Source organism: Sinocyclocheilus grahami, unplaced genomic scaffold (genome assembly GCF_001515645.1).
Source record: "Sinocyclocheilus grahami isolate Dianchi unplaced genomic scaffold, SAMN03320097.WGS_v1.1 scaffold339.1, whole genome shotgun sequence".
Lineage (NCBI taxonomy): Eukaryota > Metazoa > Chordata > Actinopteri > Cypriniformes > Cyprinidae > Sinocyclocheilus > Sinocyclocheilus grahami.
This window is the reverse complement of record NW_015505518.1, coordinates 585,404-600,572: the sequence shown is the minus strand read 5'-3', so window position 1 is coordinate 600,572 and position 15,169 is coordinate 585,404. Positions and strand designations below refer to the sequence as shown.

Genomic DNA, 15,169 nt, shown 5'->3' with positions numbered 1-15,169 from the left:
CTTAAAGTGACAGCAGCCTAATAAACCAGCTGCTGTCTGTATCATTTAATTTTAATCAAACAACAATGGAAAAAAGTGAAAATCACTCACTGCTCATAACTGAATAACTAATACAATAATCAATGTAAATTTCATTCATATGGTGTTGCATTTTACATTTGATTGCTTCAATTGCTCCAGGATTTCTTACCTGAATACTACTGTTAAATAGACTTGCCTGCAAATTAAAGCACTGTTTATTTCATTTGTATCTTTGTTCTGTTGTATTTATTTGTTCTATTGCTTATCATTTGTTTCTTTGTTCTAACCTTACTTGTCTTCAATCAGCTTAAGGACTTTTAACTTATTAATTGGACTTAGTTTCTATTGTTCAGTAACTTGCAAAATAGTAAAAGTAATAGTGAAAACCAACATGAAAATGAAGCGTGATAGGATGGTCGATGACAGACCAAGGCGAAGCCGGAGGGACGAGGAAGCCCGGTGGAGCTGGTGGACTGACGGGCCACGGTGGAGAGGAGGGAGCTAGGAGCCATAGTGGAGCCGCTGGGTCGAAGGGCCAAGGTGGAGTCCAGGACTCAAAGGCTGGAGGCGGAGACAAGGGTTCCTCCAGCCACGACGCCGATTGAGACTGGCAGACCCGCGGCGAATCCAGCACACAGATGGTGGGCTGATGGTGAGCAGAGGGGCTGACAGGTGACAGCAGTGGCGATGGAGAACCAGAGATGACAAGAGAAGGCAGGAGAAGGCAGGAGAAGGCAGGAGAAGGAGGGTGGGTGGGAAATCCAGACATATAATTCCAGGCAGACAGACCGCTGACAGAGAGCTCATATGAAGGCAGGAAAAGAGGGGGCATGTCTACATATATGTCCTCATTACAGTCCATAGAGCGCTGCTCACCCTCAGCCATGATGCAGTGGGCGGAGCTTCCCTCCACGCTCTCACTGTTCATAGCGCTCTCCACCATGGCGAGCTCTGTTGCCAGCTCTCGCACCTGGTCTGACGTTGCAGGCTCTGGATCCGCGGCGATCCTCAGCTCTGTCGCTATCAATGGCGATGACTCGTCAGTCGCGGCGGGCTCTGGCTCTCCAGAGGGGGAACACGCCGTTTAACTTTTGTAAGGTCTGGTCTTCTGTCACAGTGTGGTTCATGAGGGAATGCACGAAGATGAAGAAGATAATGATACACAGTCTTTAATAATCCACATGGGGTAATCCATAGAAAGAAGGCATAAAACACACGTACACATCAACGAGACCAGACAACCAAACACTGAACAGAATGCAACTTATATGGGGAACTTTAATGAGGATAATAGACAAGACACACCTGAGCATAATGACACAATCAACAGGAGACAGAAACTAGGTCACACAGAGCACAAGGGAATGAAAACAGTCCTGGGGTGTGACAGATAGTGTGATTAAACTGCTATCTGATAAAAACAAATGAACACAGAGCCAGAGGCTGATGCGGATAATTGAAAAAACACAGTTTCAACACTGGCAGAGATTCAGCCTCAGATAAACTAGCTCACAATGACTAGACTGTTGCAGTAAAGTTTACCTTGCACAAAAAACACAAGTCATTTACAGTAACAGAAGCAATGAGTGTGTGAGAAAGATTTCTGACTCACTGGCATCAAAACAGCCTATTACAACAGGTCCAACTTACACTAGGCTTTAGTTTAGACAAGTAACAAAATGGTAATGCATGTAAATTAATCTGTCTTTATACTTACAGTCAGAGGTTTGGGGTTGGCAAGATGTATAACATTTATTGTTATCATTTGTGATGCTTAATAGTTTTGTGAAAGCTGAAACAATCAAGATTCTTTGATGAATAGACAGTTCAAAAGAACAGCATTTATTTGAAACAGAAATATTTTGTAAAACCTGTCTTTACTGTCACTTTTGATCTATTAAATTCATCCTTACTGATTAAAAGTATTAATTTCTTCATCTGCATTAAAAATGGGGGCTTGTCTGGAATCAGACGTAATCTTTGTCCAGGAAGCTTCAATCCTCAGTGGTCTCAATCTTACCGCTATAAATAGTACTTTCTTTATGACCAGTGGGTGAAAGAATGTTGCTTACCATGTTGAAGACCTAAAACGTCAAATGTGATCATTTACAACAAAACAGAGATAGAGATATACAATAAATCATTACCATATTGTTTTTTTTGTTTTTTTTCCGTTGGCCGATTGTATATTTAATTGTGCATGCTCATTTTTATATTCTTTTTATATTCAGATGACCCATCTAACACTCAAAGTTAATATTTAGAAAATACTAATAATTTCTAACACTGTTAAATGTAATCTTTAGAAAATCTCAAAATGAATATGCTATGATTTTAAAATACACTTCTTATAGGATTTAAAATACAGATTTTAGTCAATATTTTTTATTCAGAAAAAAAGTAGTATAGAATTGTATCTTCCATTTTTCAGGAAATTTATTATCAGTTTGTTTTTTATGCCAGAATCTGGTTCAAATGTGTCTAAATATGTACATAGTATATTTAAACAACCATGAGGTGACATATCATGAAAATCGGACTTTTCCAGGTTTTAAGTGCTATAATCAGGTCCCCAGTGCATCTACCAAACAAGGAAACGTGAAAAAGATTAACCCAGTAACTTGGTGTTGGGGAGTTTTTTTCTGCAAGCGTCTGAAAAAACGAGCGCGTCTGATTTCGCTCCCTTGGTGACGTGACAAAGGGATCTCATTATAAAATTACCGCCCCTTAATTTGCACGTTTCCACTCACGGCGCTGTCATTTTGATTTCGCAAGCGACAACGGTGTAATGCCATGGCGAAAGTTTGAGCAAAACATGCTAACTGTTCTGTCTTTGACTGCACTGACGAGCACAGAACACTATTTAGTGTCCCAGCCTCAGAAGAGACAAGACAGCAGTGAATTTATTGATTTATTTACTGTATATTGCTGCTGCCACACAGATCTAAAATAAACATGCAATTTATTTCCCAGCTGTTTACCTTCACAGACATAACCGACTGTTTTTGTAACTCGTGTGTGTTTTTAACGTAAACTTGTGTGCTAATGTGAACTTAGTTTAGTACTCACATGCTGTGACAGCCGCTTTCTGTCCGTGTGCTTCGGATGTGTGCGGTCAGAAAACTGTATATCAGAAGTTTAAACTAATATGGTTTAAAACGCATGATTTCAGCGCAATAAACATGATAATCAGAACCAAAACAGATGTTTTTAGCAGGTCCAAGCTGTAAAGGCGCAGCTCTATTCTGGAAAAGGGGGCGGGGAGCAACAGCTCTTTTGCATTTAAAGAGACAGGCCCAAAAAACAGTGTGTTTCTGCTTCCACTCAAAATAGGCATTTTCAAAATTATCTAATAAATGATCTGTGGAGTATTTTGAGTTGAAACTTTACAGAAACATTCTGGGGACACCAGAGACTTATATTACATATTGTAAAAAGGGGCATAATATGTCTAACACATCTCCAACATAAAAAGTCCTGGCACCCAGAGGCTGACAGTAGTAACAGGTGACAGCAATAATAACCCTAAAAACTCTTCTGTGGGATTCTTTCTGTGACACAACATCAGAGCTAATTGCTGTGGTTACAGTGATACGGTTTCAGCAACAATGGTTTAACAAAATATATATTGTGTGTTGGAGTGTTCCAGACGCTACACCTACAACCACAACATCCTTTCGACCATTCCACTCGAATGGAAGTCATCACATCTCAACTGAGACAACATCTAAGGCCAGTTTGGTGGGGCAGCTCACATGCATCAACTCTAACTAAAGACTACAAAAGACCTACGAGAGAGTGAGACAGAATATGAAGAGTGTCAGACAGAGAAAGAGCATAAACAATGACAGAAAAGCACAAGGGAGAGTCAGAAGAGGAAGAGGGGGATGAGAGGAAATGATGGGATGAAACTCGCAAAGAAATCAAATGTTAGGGGAGGGAAGGAGGGAGGACGCGGCCCACAAAGAAAACAAAAGTCGGTTCACATAAGAACAGTTGAACCCCTAGAAGAGAAAAAAAGATAGAGGGGGAAATAGGCAGGAACAAAAGAAAACTAGAAAGCCAAAGATGGTAATAAAAACATCTGTTTTTTTAAGAAAGTACAAATTGACAAGTAAAATATTGCGGCACTGCTTTTTTTATCAATATATTCAAAAAGAAATGTAAATAATTTGTAAAAGTAACTTAAATTTAATTTATAAAACATGATAAAGTTCATTAATATTTTGCAATGCAATATTATATATATTTTAAAATAAAGTAAAGCTATTTATTATAGTTATAAATGGTATTAATATTTTTATTATATATTTTACAGTTTTCTGCATTAAATGATTTACAGTGGCATCTAAAATGATATTTATTTTTAAATACAAATAATATTTATTTATATAATATAATAATGTAATTTATAACACATTATAGTCACAGTACATTTCTTTAATAAAAAGAAAAATTAATTTGTTCTGTTTTTTAAGTGCAAATTGACGTGAAGTATTGCAGCACTGCATTTGTATTAATATTTTGAAACATAAAAATGCAATAATTTTTAAATGTAACTTTCATGTAAAAAATTTTATATATTTATATTTCATATTATTTATGTAACATAATATAATACATCTATAAAAGATTATGGTCACAATACATTTCTTTAAACAAACTAATTTGTTTATGCACAACAATTTGCATTCTTGCACAACACATTTCACACTACTGCAGCTATAGTACACTGAATATGAACTCAATGAAAATTATCTGCATTGTAGTGTCAATTCTAAAACTTTATTCTAGAGAACGCTTTACACAAACACCCCAAATTTTGGGCTGTCTTTAACAGGCCTACCCCTTGTGGTGTAGCTGAAGTCTCTGGATGGGTGATGTTGTTGTCGTTGTTGTGCTGCTCTGTGAGGGATGTATGTCTTCCCCCCTCGTTAGCCATGTCACACCCTCTATCTCCCTGCATCTGCCCACCTGGCTGGGATAAAGACTGCTAATAAAATCTCCCTCTGGAGCGGCGGTCAGTACATCCCCCCGCCGAGACCCTCTTTATCAAACCCACTTCAAAACAGAGACAACTTCCCCTTCGACTAAAGAAAGGCGAAAAACGGAAGTGATGTGGGGGTGAGCTGCAGAAAGAAGAAAAAAGCAAAGCGACAGATTAAGACAGTGAGAGTAAGCGTGACTAAGCCCCACCCCTCAACTTCACTTCAACAGCAAGTCGATCTAAACTCTTCCGATCTAAACTCTTTTCAGTCATGCGTGTTGCATAGTACAGAGTAATAGATGCGAGCAGTTGCACTGAGATGCAACACAAAGATCACTATCATCATTGAAACAGAACAAGTATGTCACTGACAGTAACTGAGGACACCGGAAGATCCCAAATTAGTAGGCAACCACTCACCTATCATGATTAACAACGAGCCCATTAGACAGGTTGCTTCATACAAATACTTAGGTTTGCTTATTGATAATACATTTTCATGGGAGGTGCATGTGGATAATCGGTGTCGAAAGGTGCAACAAAAAATTTACTTTTCACGGAGGCTCAGACGTTTTGGAGTTGCTCAGAGGGTCATGTTGCCATTTTATCATGCCTGTATTGAATCCGTCTTTCTGTATGGTATAGAAGCCTGGTTCAGAAATTTGACAGTTACTCTTAGACCTCAGCTGAACCGTTTGGTGCGTACAGCAATGAAAGTGATTGGTCTGGGGGTTTACCCCAATCTTCAGTCTATATTTAACAAAATGATTTTTAAACCAGCAAGGAAAATGACTCTCTGGACCCTTCTCATGTGCTTTATCCAGAATTCGAAGTACTTCCATCTGGTTGATGTTTTCGTCCTCCAAGGTCTAGATACAACCACTAAAAAAAAAAATATATATTTTGTTCCTTTGGCTACAAGGCTGTTAAACTTGAGCTCAACGGACACAACTGTGTTATGTTACTGATGTGGGAATCTCGTTATGCAGCTTCACCTGTACTGCCCAAAACAAATTTCCCTTAAAGGGACAAATAAAGTGAAGTCAAAGTAAAGAAAAAAAGACAAGGTTATAGTATAATGAAGGTTTTGTGTCAGTTGCTGCATATTTTCATGTGAACTAATCCTTTAATAATCATACGACACTTTACCCAGAATCTAATAAGTAAGAAGTGTTGGGAAATAAATTCTGAAAAGGAGGAAAATAGAAAGACAAACAAAAAATGAGAACCAGCATTTAAGGGTTATGGTTACATTCCCGTATTAAGTCTAGGAGAGAAAAAGGGCACGTAACAGAATGGTAAGTGGTGTTGTGTGAGAGCATCAAAAGTCATTTATTTTCAAATGCAGGTGGGTTCAAAGCTTCTAGAGGGGGCTCAGGCCAAAACAATAAACATAACCCATCTAGCTAATAAAGAGAAAAACTAACTAAGCTACAAAAGAAAACAAAAACAACCAAATACACTAACTCTCTTACTAACATAAACAGGAGAAAACAAGATCAAAAAGAAAATGACACCCCCTCTCTACTACCAACCCCTTTCCAAATTAACAAAATAAACACATAATAAAGAATCAGAAACAAAAGATTAACTTACAAACAAAGATAAGTTTTCTTGTAGTAGTAGAGATGTCAATTGCAACAACAGGAGGGTTAACACAACTCTCTTGTAACAAAGTACAATCAGTAGACAATAAACACTTCTGGGGTATATAGAGAAACTCTCACAAAGCAGCTTCCATGCACACACAATCACATGTTCAATGGGGAAAAATGCAGCTTAAATTCCCACTGCTCCATCTCATCCTCCAGGATTGACAATCAATTATTGAAGACAGGTGGCCGCCATTACCGCCTTCCAGGGAGGTAGAGAGAGAGAGAGAGAGAGAGCAAGAGAAGAAAAACAAATCAAATACGTCCTAGGACGTAACAGCTATGAAAAGGTGCAAGAAGGAAGATAATGAACAAATGCAGGGTAACTTTTACATCATATGCTGTCCAGTAAACTTCAAATAACACTGTTTATGTCTTTTCACATAGCGCTTAACCCCAGGTTATTGTCGTTGTAAATGCCGCTTTTAAAGGAACACTCCACTATTTTTGAAAATAGGCTCAATTTCCAACTCCCCTAGAGTTAAACAGTTGAGTTTTACCGTTTTCGAATCCATTCAGCCGATCGCCGGGTCTGGCGGGAGCTTTTTTAGCTGTAGCTTAGCATAGATCATTGAATCTGATTAGACCGTTAGCATCTCGCTCAAAAATGACCAAAGAGTTTCTATATTTTTCCTATTTAAAACTTGACTCTTCTGTAGTTACATCGTGTACTAAGACCGACGGAAAATGAACAGTTGCGATTTTCTAAGCCGATATGGCTAGGAACTATACTCTTATTCTGGCGTAATAATCAAGGACCTTTGCTGCCGTACCATGGGTGCAGCAGGCGCAATGATATTACGCAGTAGGGTTGGGTATCGTTTTTTTTTTTTTTGATACCGGTGCCAAATTGATACTTTTAAAACGGTTCCGGTGCTTAAACGGTGCCTGATACTTATTAAAAATAAATTAAAAATCCCCCCAAAAAATTATGAATTGGCCATTAGAATAGAAATAGAATAGAGTGCAAATGTCAAGTTTTTTAATAAAAAAAAACAAGCAGATAATATTAGAAGTAGCATTAGAATAGAGAGTGCTAGAGTTAGAGGGTCAAATGAAGATGAAAAGGATGTGTTTTCAGCCGTTTCTTGAAAATATTAAGGACTCAGCTGCTTGGATTGAGCTGGGCAGGTCATTCCACCAGGAGGGAACAGTTAATGTAGAAGTCCATGAAAGTTTTATCATAGGTAGAATGCAAAATGTTTCAATACAAGCATTTCATTCAAATGTAATTTATGCAATATTTCAAACCTTTAAACCACTTGGGAAAATCAACCTATGGCAACAGTTTAAAAGTAGCCCAATTCTGTGGAAAAAACGCGGACTTGGCATCCCTGCATCCAACAAGAGCTACCGGAGTCAGCTTTGACTGATCACAGGTCGCGAATAAGGAGAAATGACTGACAAGATCATGCTGGAGTATTTGCTGCTCAACAGATTCTGAGCTCATTGACAAATATCTGATCTTGTAAGTTGTGCTCCCTTTATTCAGTGTGCGTGTGATCGCGAAATCGAAAGTGAAAGTAAACAGCGCAAATGCTCATTCAAAAATATTTAAATACACCACATCCTGAGAGCGGCTCCCTGATGCGCCAAAATTATATACAATATTAGAATGTTTAAAGGAGTGGACACGAAAATAGCGGGAGCGAAACACATGTTGCGGGAGCAGGCGGCAATGGTCAGAGATTCAGCGGAGAAAACAGACGAATCCCAGACATTTTGGGCAATTAAGAAATCCCGGTCGGACGCATTTTTGTAGGTCCAAAAAGAGGACATGTCTGGGGAAAAGAGCTCTTTTGTTGGACAACAGGTTTAGAAATGTGAATACAAGGGAGGTTTAGCTTTAGGCATTTTAATTTAAGCATGTTTAGCTTAGTTAACGGAAGGCTACCTGCTGCCATCAGAGCAAGTCTAATTACTGCATTCACGTGCTCCTCGGATGCTCTCATTTCCCGAGTTGTGCTTTTAAGTCGGGATGTGAAAACAACATGGACACTCTCGTTACTACAAAGATGTGTTGGATTTGTATTATTAGAGCTTTCCGACTTGAGTTCACATGCATTTTCTCAGTCTGAAAATTATTTTTCTCATGCGGTGCCGCAATGATGTTTCTTACGTCCGTTTCGGAGAACCAGAGGACAAATATTTCAATCGATCGCTGAGGCATGGCACCGAAATCTGTGTTCAGATTCGGTTCTAGTACATACCGGTTACATAGGTACCAGTGCCATATTGGTACCAGGTTTCGGTACCCAACCCTATTACGCAGTGCCTGAAAATAGGCTTATTTTAGTTACCTAGCTGGGGACTATTTTCAGGCGCTGCGTAATATCATTGCGCCTGCTGCACCCATGGTACAGAGGATAGTTCCTAGCCATATCGGCTTAGAAAATCGCAACTTTTCATTTTCCGTCGGTCTTAGTACACGATGTAACTACAGAAGAGTCAAGTTTTAAATAGGAAAAATATAGAAACTCTTTGGTCATTTTTGAGCGAGATGCTAAAGGTCTAATCAGATTCAATGATCTATGCTAAGCTGCAGCTAAAAGTGCTACCGCCAGACCCGGAGATCGGCTGAATGGATTCGAAAACGGTAAAACTCAACTGTTTAACTCTAGGGGAGTTGGAAAATGAGCCTATTTTCAAAAATAGTAGTGTTCCTTTAACATTTAACAGTGAGGCTAGCACTGCTTTTTACCCAGGGTTACGAAACCCTTGCTCGGGAGCATGGTTAGCACTAACTCCACATTGTGGTGTCAAACTTGTACAGTTTGAAATGATGTGATGTTAGAATGTTACGACTAGATAATTAGCAACCGACAACCAATTGTGTGCCTCATATTCACACACTTCATTCACAGAAACACTATGTGTTGTATAAACAACTGTTTGAAGTTCACATGTGAAAGCATGTAAATTTGAGTAACAAAGAGACTGTTACATTCTTACCTTTATAGTCTAAAATGTCCATTCAGGAAAAACATATTACAAATAAGTAAATATAAAATATTACAAATACTAAAAACATAAAACATTACAAATATGTAAATATGAACATAAATCAAGGGTTTAGGAATGAACAGTGTGAAACGTCAGCATATGAATACCCACAATTAATTGTTAACCCCGGGTAAAGTATGAGCAGTGTGAAACTTGAAGCAAGATAACCCAGGATTCCTTTTACCTGGGGGTTTATAATGACCCAGTGTTAACTATTGTAAAAAGCCCATTTGTGTGTCCTAAATTATAATACACACGATTGATGTTCATATTCATTGGATTGTTGCAACAACAACTGGTTGAGCACTGTGCCAGCGACTTCATGGCCATAGGTTCAACTCACAGGGAACGTGTACTGATGAAATGAATCATAGCCTACATAGTATAGAATTGATTAATAAATCATAGCATACAGTATGCATAAATGGGGATATTAATTATTACCCACAACCCCCAAATTCAGTGTGCCTTGTTTAAAATCCCTAAACAAGCTTCCAAAACGAAACACACTAAATCAATAACAGAAACATGCCTATCCTGTTTGCAAACTCTGTTATGCAAATACTTATACTTACTCCCCATTCAACATTTACATATGCATTTGGCAGATGTCTTTATCTAAAGCAAATTAATGTGTATGTAAAATGTACATATTTATTAGTTAGTGTTTTCCCTATGAACTGAACCCAAACCCTTGATCTTGAGAGATGCTTGATGCCTTATAATCAACAAAGTTGTCACTGCCAGTATACACTGAAGCTACTTTTGGACTGTCAGGTGATGTTTTTTCACCACTTTTTCCTCATAAGAAAGCACATAAGTGTCATGAATTAACATTTATGATAATGGAGTGACAGGCATAAAACCGTGCACCTCTGAACAGCACTTGAAAAAAGTTGCCAAGACAACCCTAATATGAGCTCTTGTGCTGTTCAGCCCAAACTATAACCGAGCAGTGCTCATTGTCAGGTCAGGCTTACTCAAACACACACACACACACACACACACACACACACACACAGAGGGAGCTCTATTCAGCTGCTGTGGCTCGTGAGAATGCTAGCAATTCTGAGCTCAGTCAAAGCCCTGAGGCCAAATGACTGTCCTTCCTTCTGTCTCGTTCTCTCTCTCTGCCCAGTCATGAGCTCTGGATTCATTTATCCCCATTTCATCTGTAGCTTGAACATTTGAACAATGTTTACTAATTAAAGATGACATGAACTTTAGAGAGGGAGAGAAATAAAGAATAAGTACACAAGAGAGACAGAGAAACTGAGATAAAAAGTGAGGGAAATTATATATATTTGATTATATGACTTGCAATCATTTAGTGCTGAAATCACCCCTTTCTTTTCAATCTACTGCAAGCTTGAATTTTGATGCCCCCCCCCCCATCCAATCAACAACTGATGGATAGAACCAAGTCCCCATCCCATTTTTTCCAATAACCTTTTTTTTTTCTATTTTCAATAATAGTTTTTACTCTAAAGTATGTCGCAATACAGAAAAAAGATCTGCCACTACATACATTTCATCACGACTTTAAGGAAGTCCTGTATAATTCACTGACCCTGATCTGTTTTTTAAGAGGCATTTAGATCAGACATAGTCTCCTATTCAAAAACAGCTATACAGAGCACAAAAATATAGACTTTATAATTTTTTTAAGTTTACTATTCTGGACTAAAAACTAACATACTAAAAAATTTGAAAATTCTCTAGGTAAACTAGTTGACCTCAGCGGCTCATCCCAATAAAAAACTGGGAGGGGAAGGGAAGATATATATATATATATATATTTTTTTTTAAAACAGTAAACAGAAGATAAATTTCCCAAGCAAAGCTTGTGGTTGGGCTCTTTACTGTATACACAAACACACACCGACACATCTGGAGCATTCTTGACATTCTCGCATGGTGAACGTTAGTGTTTAGTGTCAGATTGATGAATAGAGACAGCCACCCACAAACACAGGACTATATCTAGACATATCCAGATCCATGGAGATTTGGAGCAAGATCATATTCTGACAGTGTGATAGGTCAAATTGATTATTTCCCAAACTAATGGCTTTTTCATGTGTTAACAATATGATCTGATAGGCATTTTGCATGTGTGTGTGTGCGCACATGCAGAGGCAAAGAGTTCCTTAGGAGGTCATTGTGAAGTTCGCCATAGGTTTTCAGTGTGTTCATTATGGGTTGAAATGAATAGTGTGTGTGTGAGTGCACACTGAGTTCAGATGAATAGTTTCATTGTGGCATCGTCAGGAAAAAGCCTTCTTAAAATCTCTATTGTACTCACTCAAACTCTCAGACTGAGATATCATTGTGCCTTAGTGGATTACACTCGTAATAAAATCATTTAAAAAAAACTAGATAATAATAGCTTCCTAAACTGATTATCATGCAGTCAATATATGAGCCCAAAGTTAACTGCCAGCTATTGCCATTTGAGAGGCTTTTATTTTACAAAAATAATATGAAGGAAGTGAGAGAATCTGAAGTGTCCAGGAAGTGGGTGTGAGATCAAGGGCATCCTCACCACATCGGGTCTCCTTGAACTGCAAGGGAAAGATCTGAGGGAAGATCAGTCCAGGGTTAGTGGGTGAGAGGCGGCCCTGTTCTGCTGTACACAATTCAGAGGACAGTTGTTTTTTTCTGCAGCACCACGTATTAAAATGATAAGAATAAGATCAGAATAAGAATAAGATAAGAATAAAAAGAAATTAAAAAATACATAGAAATTTTCCTACAGCTGTTGGGAAAACAGTATAGGTAGTTTAGTATATGTACAGATTATTGTTTAACATGTTCTTAAGCCCTGTAGGAAATAGTCTTTAAGGAGATAGTCCACCCAAAAACATTCATCTTCATGTCGTTCCAAACCTGACACATTTAAGATATTTTGAAGAAATTGACTTCAATTATATGGATACAAAAAGGTCATACTGGTTCTGAACAAGTTCAAGGTTTACAGAAATGGTGAAAACTTGCACCAGGAGTCACTTATCATCTGTTCTGAGCACTGTTCCTCACACCGCTTTTCTTGGCTGGGCTCCTATCACAAGCCAAGATGTGGGCTGACTTGATGATGATGATGATGATGGAACTGAGGCGGTTTCTTTTTCAAAGCATGAGTAAATCTTCTATCGCATAGAGATACACTTACACAACCCATTTGGCTTGGCTCAGTCAACAAATTTCACACTGCAAACATCAGATGTTTGAGAGGGTGGCAGATTAAACATGGTCCTATTCGAATTCATCAGGATGCCCCCCCCCCCCATCCAATCAACAACTGATGGATAGAACCAAGTCCCCATCCCATTTTTTCCAATAACCTTTTTTTTTTCTATTTTCAATAATAGTTTTTACTCTAAAGTATGTCGCAATACAGAAAAAAGATCTGCCACTACATACATTTCATCACGACTTTAAGGAAGTCCTGTATAATTCACTGACCCTGATCTGTTTTTTAAGAGGCATTTAGATCAGACATAGTCTCCTATTCAAAAACAGCTATACAGAGCACAAAAATATAGACTTTATAATTTTTTTAAGTTTACTATTCTGGACTAAAAACTAACATACTAAAAAATTTGAAAATTCTCTAGGTAAACTAGTTGACCTCAGCGGCTCATCCCAATAAAAAACTGGGAGGGGAAGGGAAGATATATATATATATATATATTTTTTTTTAAAACAGTAAACAGAAGATAAATTTCCCAAGCAAAGCTTGTGGTTGGGCTCTTTACTGTATACACAAACACACACCAACACATCTGGAGCATTCTTGACATTCTCGTGTGGTGAGCATTAGTGTTTAGTGTCAGATTGATGAATAGAGACAGCCACCCACAAACACAGGACTATATCTAGACATATCCAGATCCATGGAGATTTGGAGCAAGATCATATTCTGACAGTGTGATAGGTCAAATTGATTATTTCCCAAACTAATGGCTTTTTCATGTGTTAACAATATGATCTGATAGGCATTTTGCATGTGTGTGTGTGCGCACATGCAGAGGCAAAGAGTTCCTTAGGAGGTCATTGTGAAGTTCGCCATAGGTTTTCAGTGTGTTCATTATGGGTTGAAATGAATAGTGTGTGTGTGAGTGCACACTGAGTTCAGATGAATAGTTTCATTGTGGCATCTTCAGGAAAAAGCCTTCTTAAAATCTCTATTGTACTCACTCAAACTCTCAGACTGAGATATCATTGTGCCTTAGTGGATTACACTCGTAATAAAATCATTTAAAAAAAACTAGATAATAATAGCTTCCTAAACTGATTATCATGCAGTCAATATATGAGCCCAAAGTTAACTGCCAGCTATTGCCATTTGAGAGGCTTTTATTTTACAAAAATAATATGAAGGAAGTGAGAGAATCTGAAGTGTCCAGGAAGTGGGTGTGAGATCAAGGGCATCCTCACCACATCGGGTCTCCTTGAACTGCAAGGGAAAGATCTGAGGGAAGATCAGTCCAGGGTTAGTGGGTGAGAGGCGGCCCTGTTCTGCTGTACACAATTCAGAGGACAGTTGTTTTTTTCTGCAGCACCACGTATTAAAATGATAAGAATAAGATCAGAATAAGAATAAGATAAGAATAAAAAGAAATTAAAAAATACATAGAAATTTTCCTACAGCTGTTGGGAAAACAGTATAGGTAGTTTAGTATATGTACAGATTATTGTTTAACATGTTCTTAAGCCCTGTAGGAAATAGTCTTTAAGGAGATAGTCCACCCAAAAACATTCATCTTCATGTCGTTCCAAACCTGACACATTTAAGATATTTTGAAGAAATTGACTTCAATTATATGGATACAAAAAGGTCATACTGGTTCTGAACAAGTTCAAGGTTTACAGAAATGGTGAAAACTTGCACCAGGAGTCACTTATCATCTGTTCTGAGCACTGTTCCTCACACCGCTTTTCTTGGCTGGGCTCCTATCACAAGCCAAGATGTGGGCTGACTTGATGATGATGATGATGGAACTGAGGCGGTTTCTTTTTCAAAGCATGAGTAAATCTTCTATCGCATAGAGATACACTTACACAACCCATTTGGCTTGGCTCAGTCAACAAATTTCACACTGCAAACATCAGATGTTTGAGAGGGTGGCAGATTAAACATGGTCCTATTCGAATTCATCAGGACTGGTTACCAAAAAAATGACCATAGAGAGCCTCTTTGAGCTGTATATGAGTGTGTGGATCTACTGCCACCAGTCTTCAATGAGCAAGAGCTTGGGTCAAAACTATGTATAGCTACAGCAATGTTCAAACGTAACTCTTTCAAAACAACATTCAAAAAGAGCATACAAAGGGTCCAAAAAAAAGTTTAATTTTAGGTACATTTTAGGTAAATTATTATTATTCAATGTTTTGCTGGTATGACAGTGGCGAAAATTTATCACCCATATACACAACCATGTTTTGCATTATTTAAAAATAAACATTCCTTATTTTAGCTGCTTCCTGTTTTTGAAGGCATTTT

The 15,169-nt window shown here is 38.1% G+C and overlaps 1 protein-coding gene across 2 annotated transcripts in view; it reads right to left on the bottom strand.

Annotated features, from left to right (window-relative positions):
• LOC107603033 (serine/threonine-protein kinase N1-like) overlaps positions 1-15,169 on the bottom strand; it is a 42,449-nt gene that overhangs the window by 18,015 nt on the left and 9,265 nt on the right. The window contains exons 1-2 of one of the 2 annotated variants that reach the window (XM_016295724.1): positions 6,605-6,747; positions 4,868-4,995 (exon numbers count right to left, since the gene is read on the bottom strand). The exons of the other annotated variant lie outside the window; for it this stretch is intronic. Of the exons in view, the coding sequence (XP_016151210.1) occupies positions 4,868-4,987 (120 nt within the window). The 5' untranslated portion in view covers positions 4,988-4,995; positions 6,605-6,747. Of the gene's footprint in view, positions 1-4,867; positions 4,996-6,604; positions 6,748-15,169 lie in introns of those variants that run through there. 2 annotated transcript variants of the gene reach the window in all.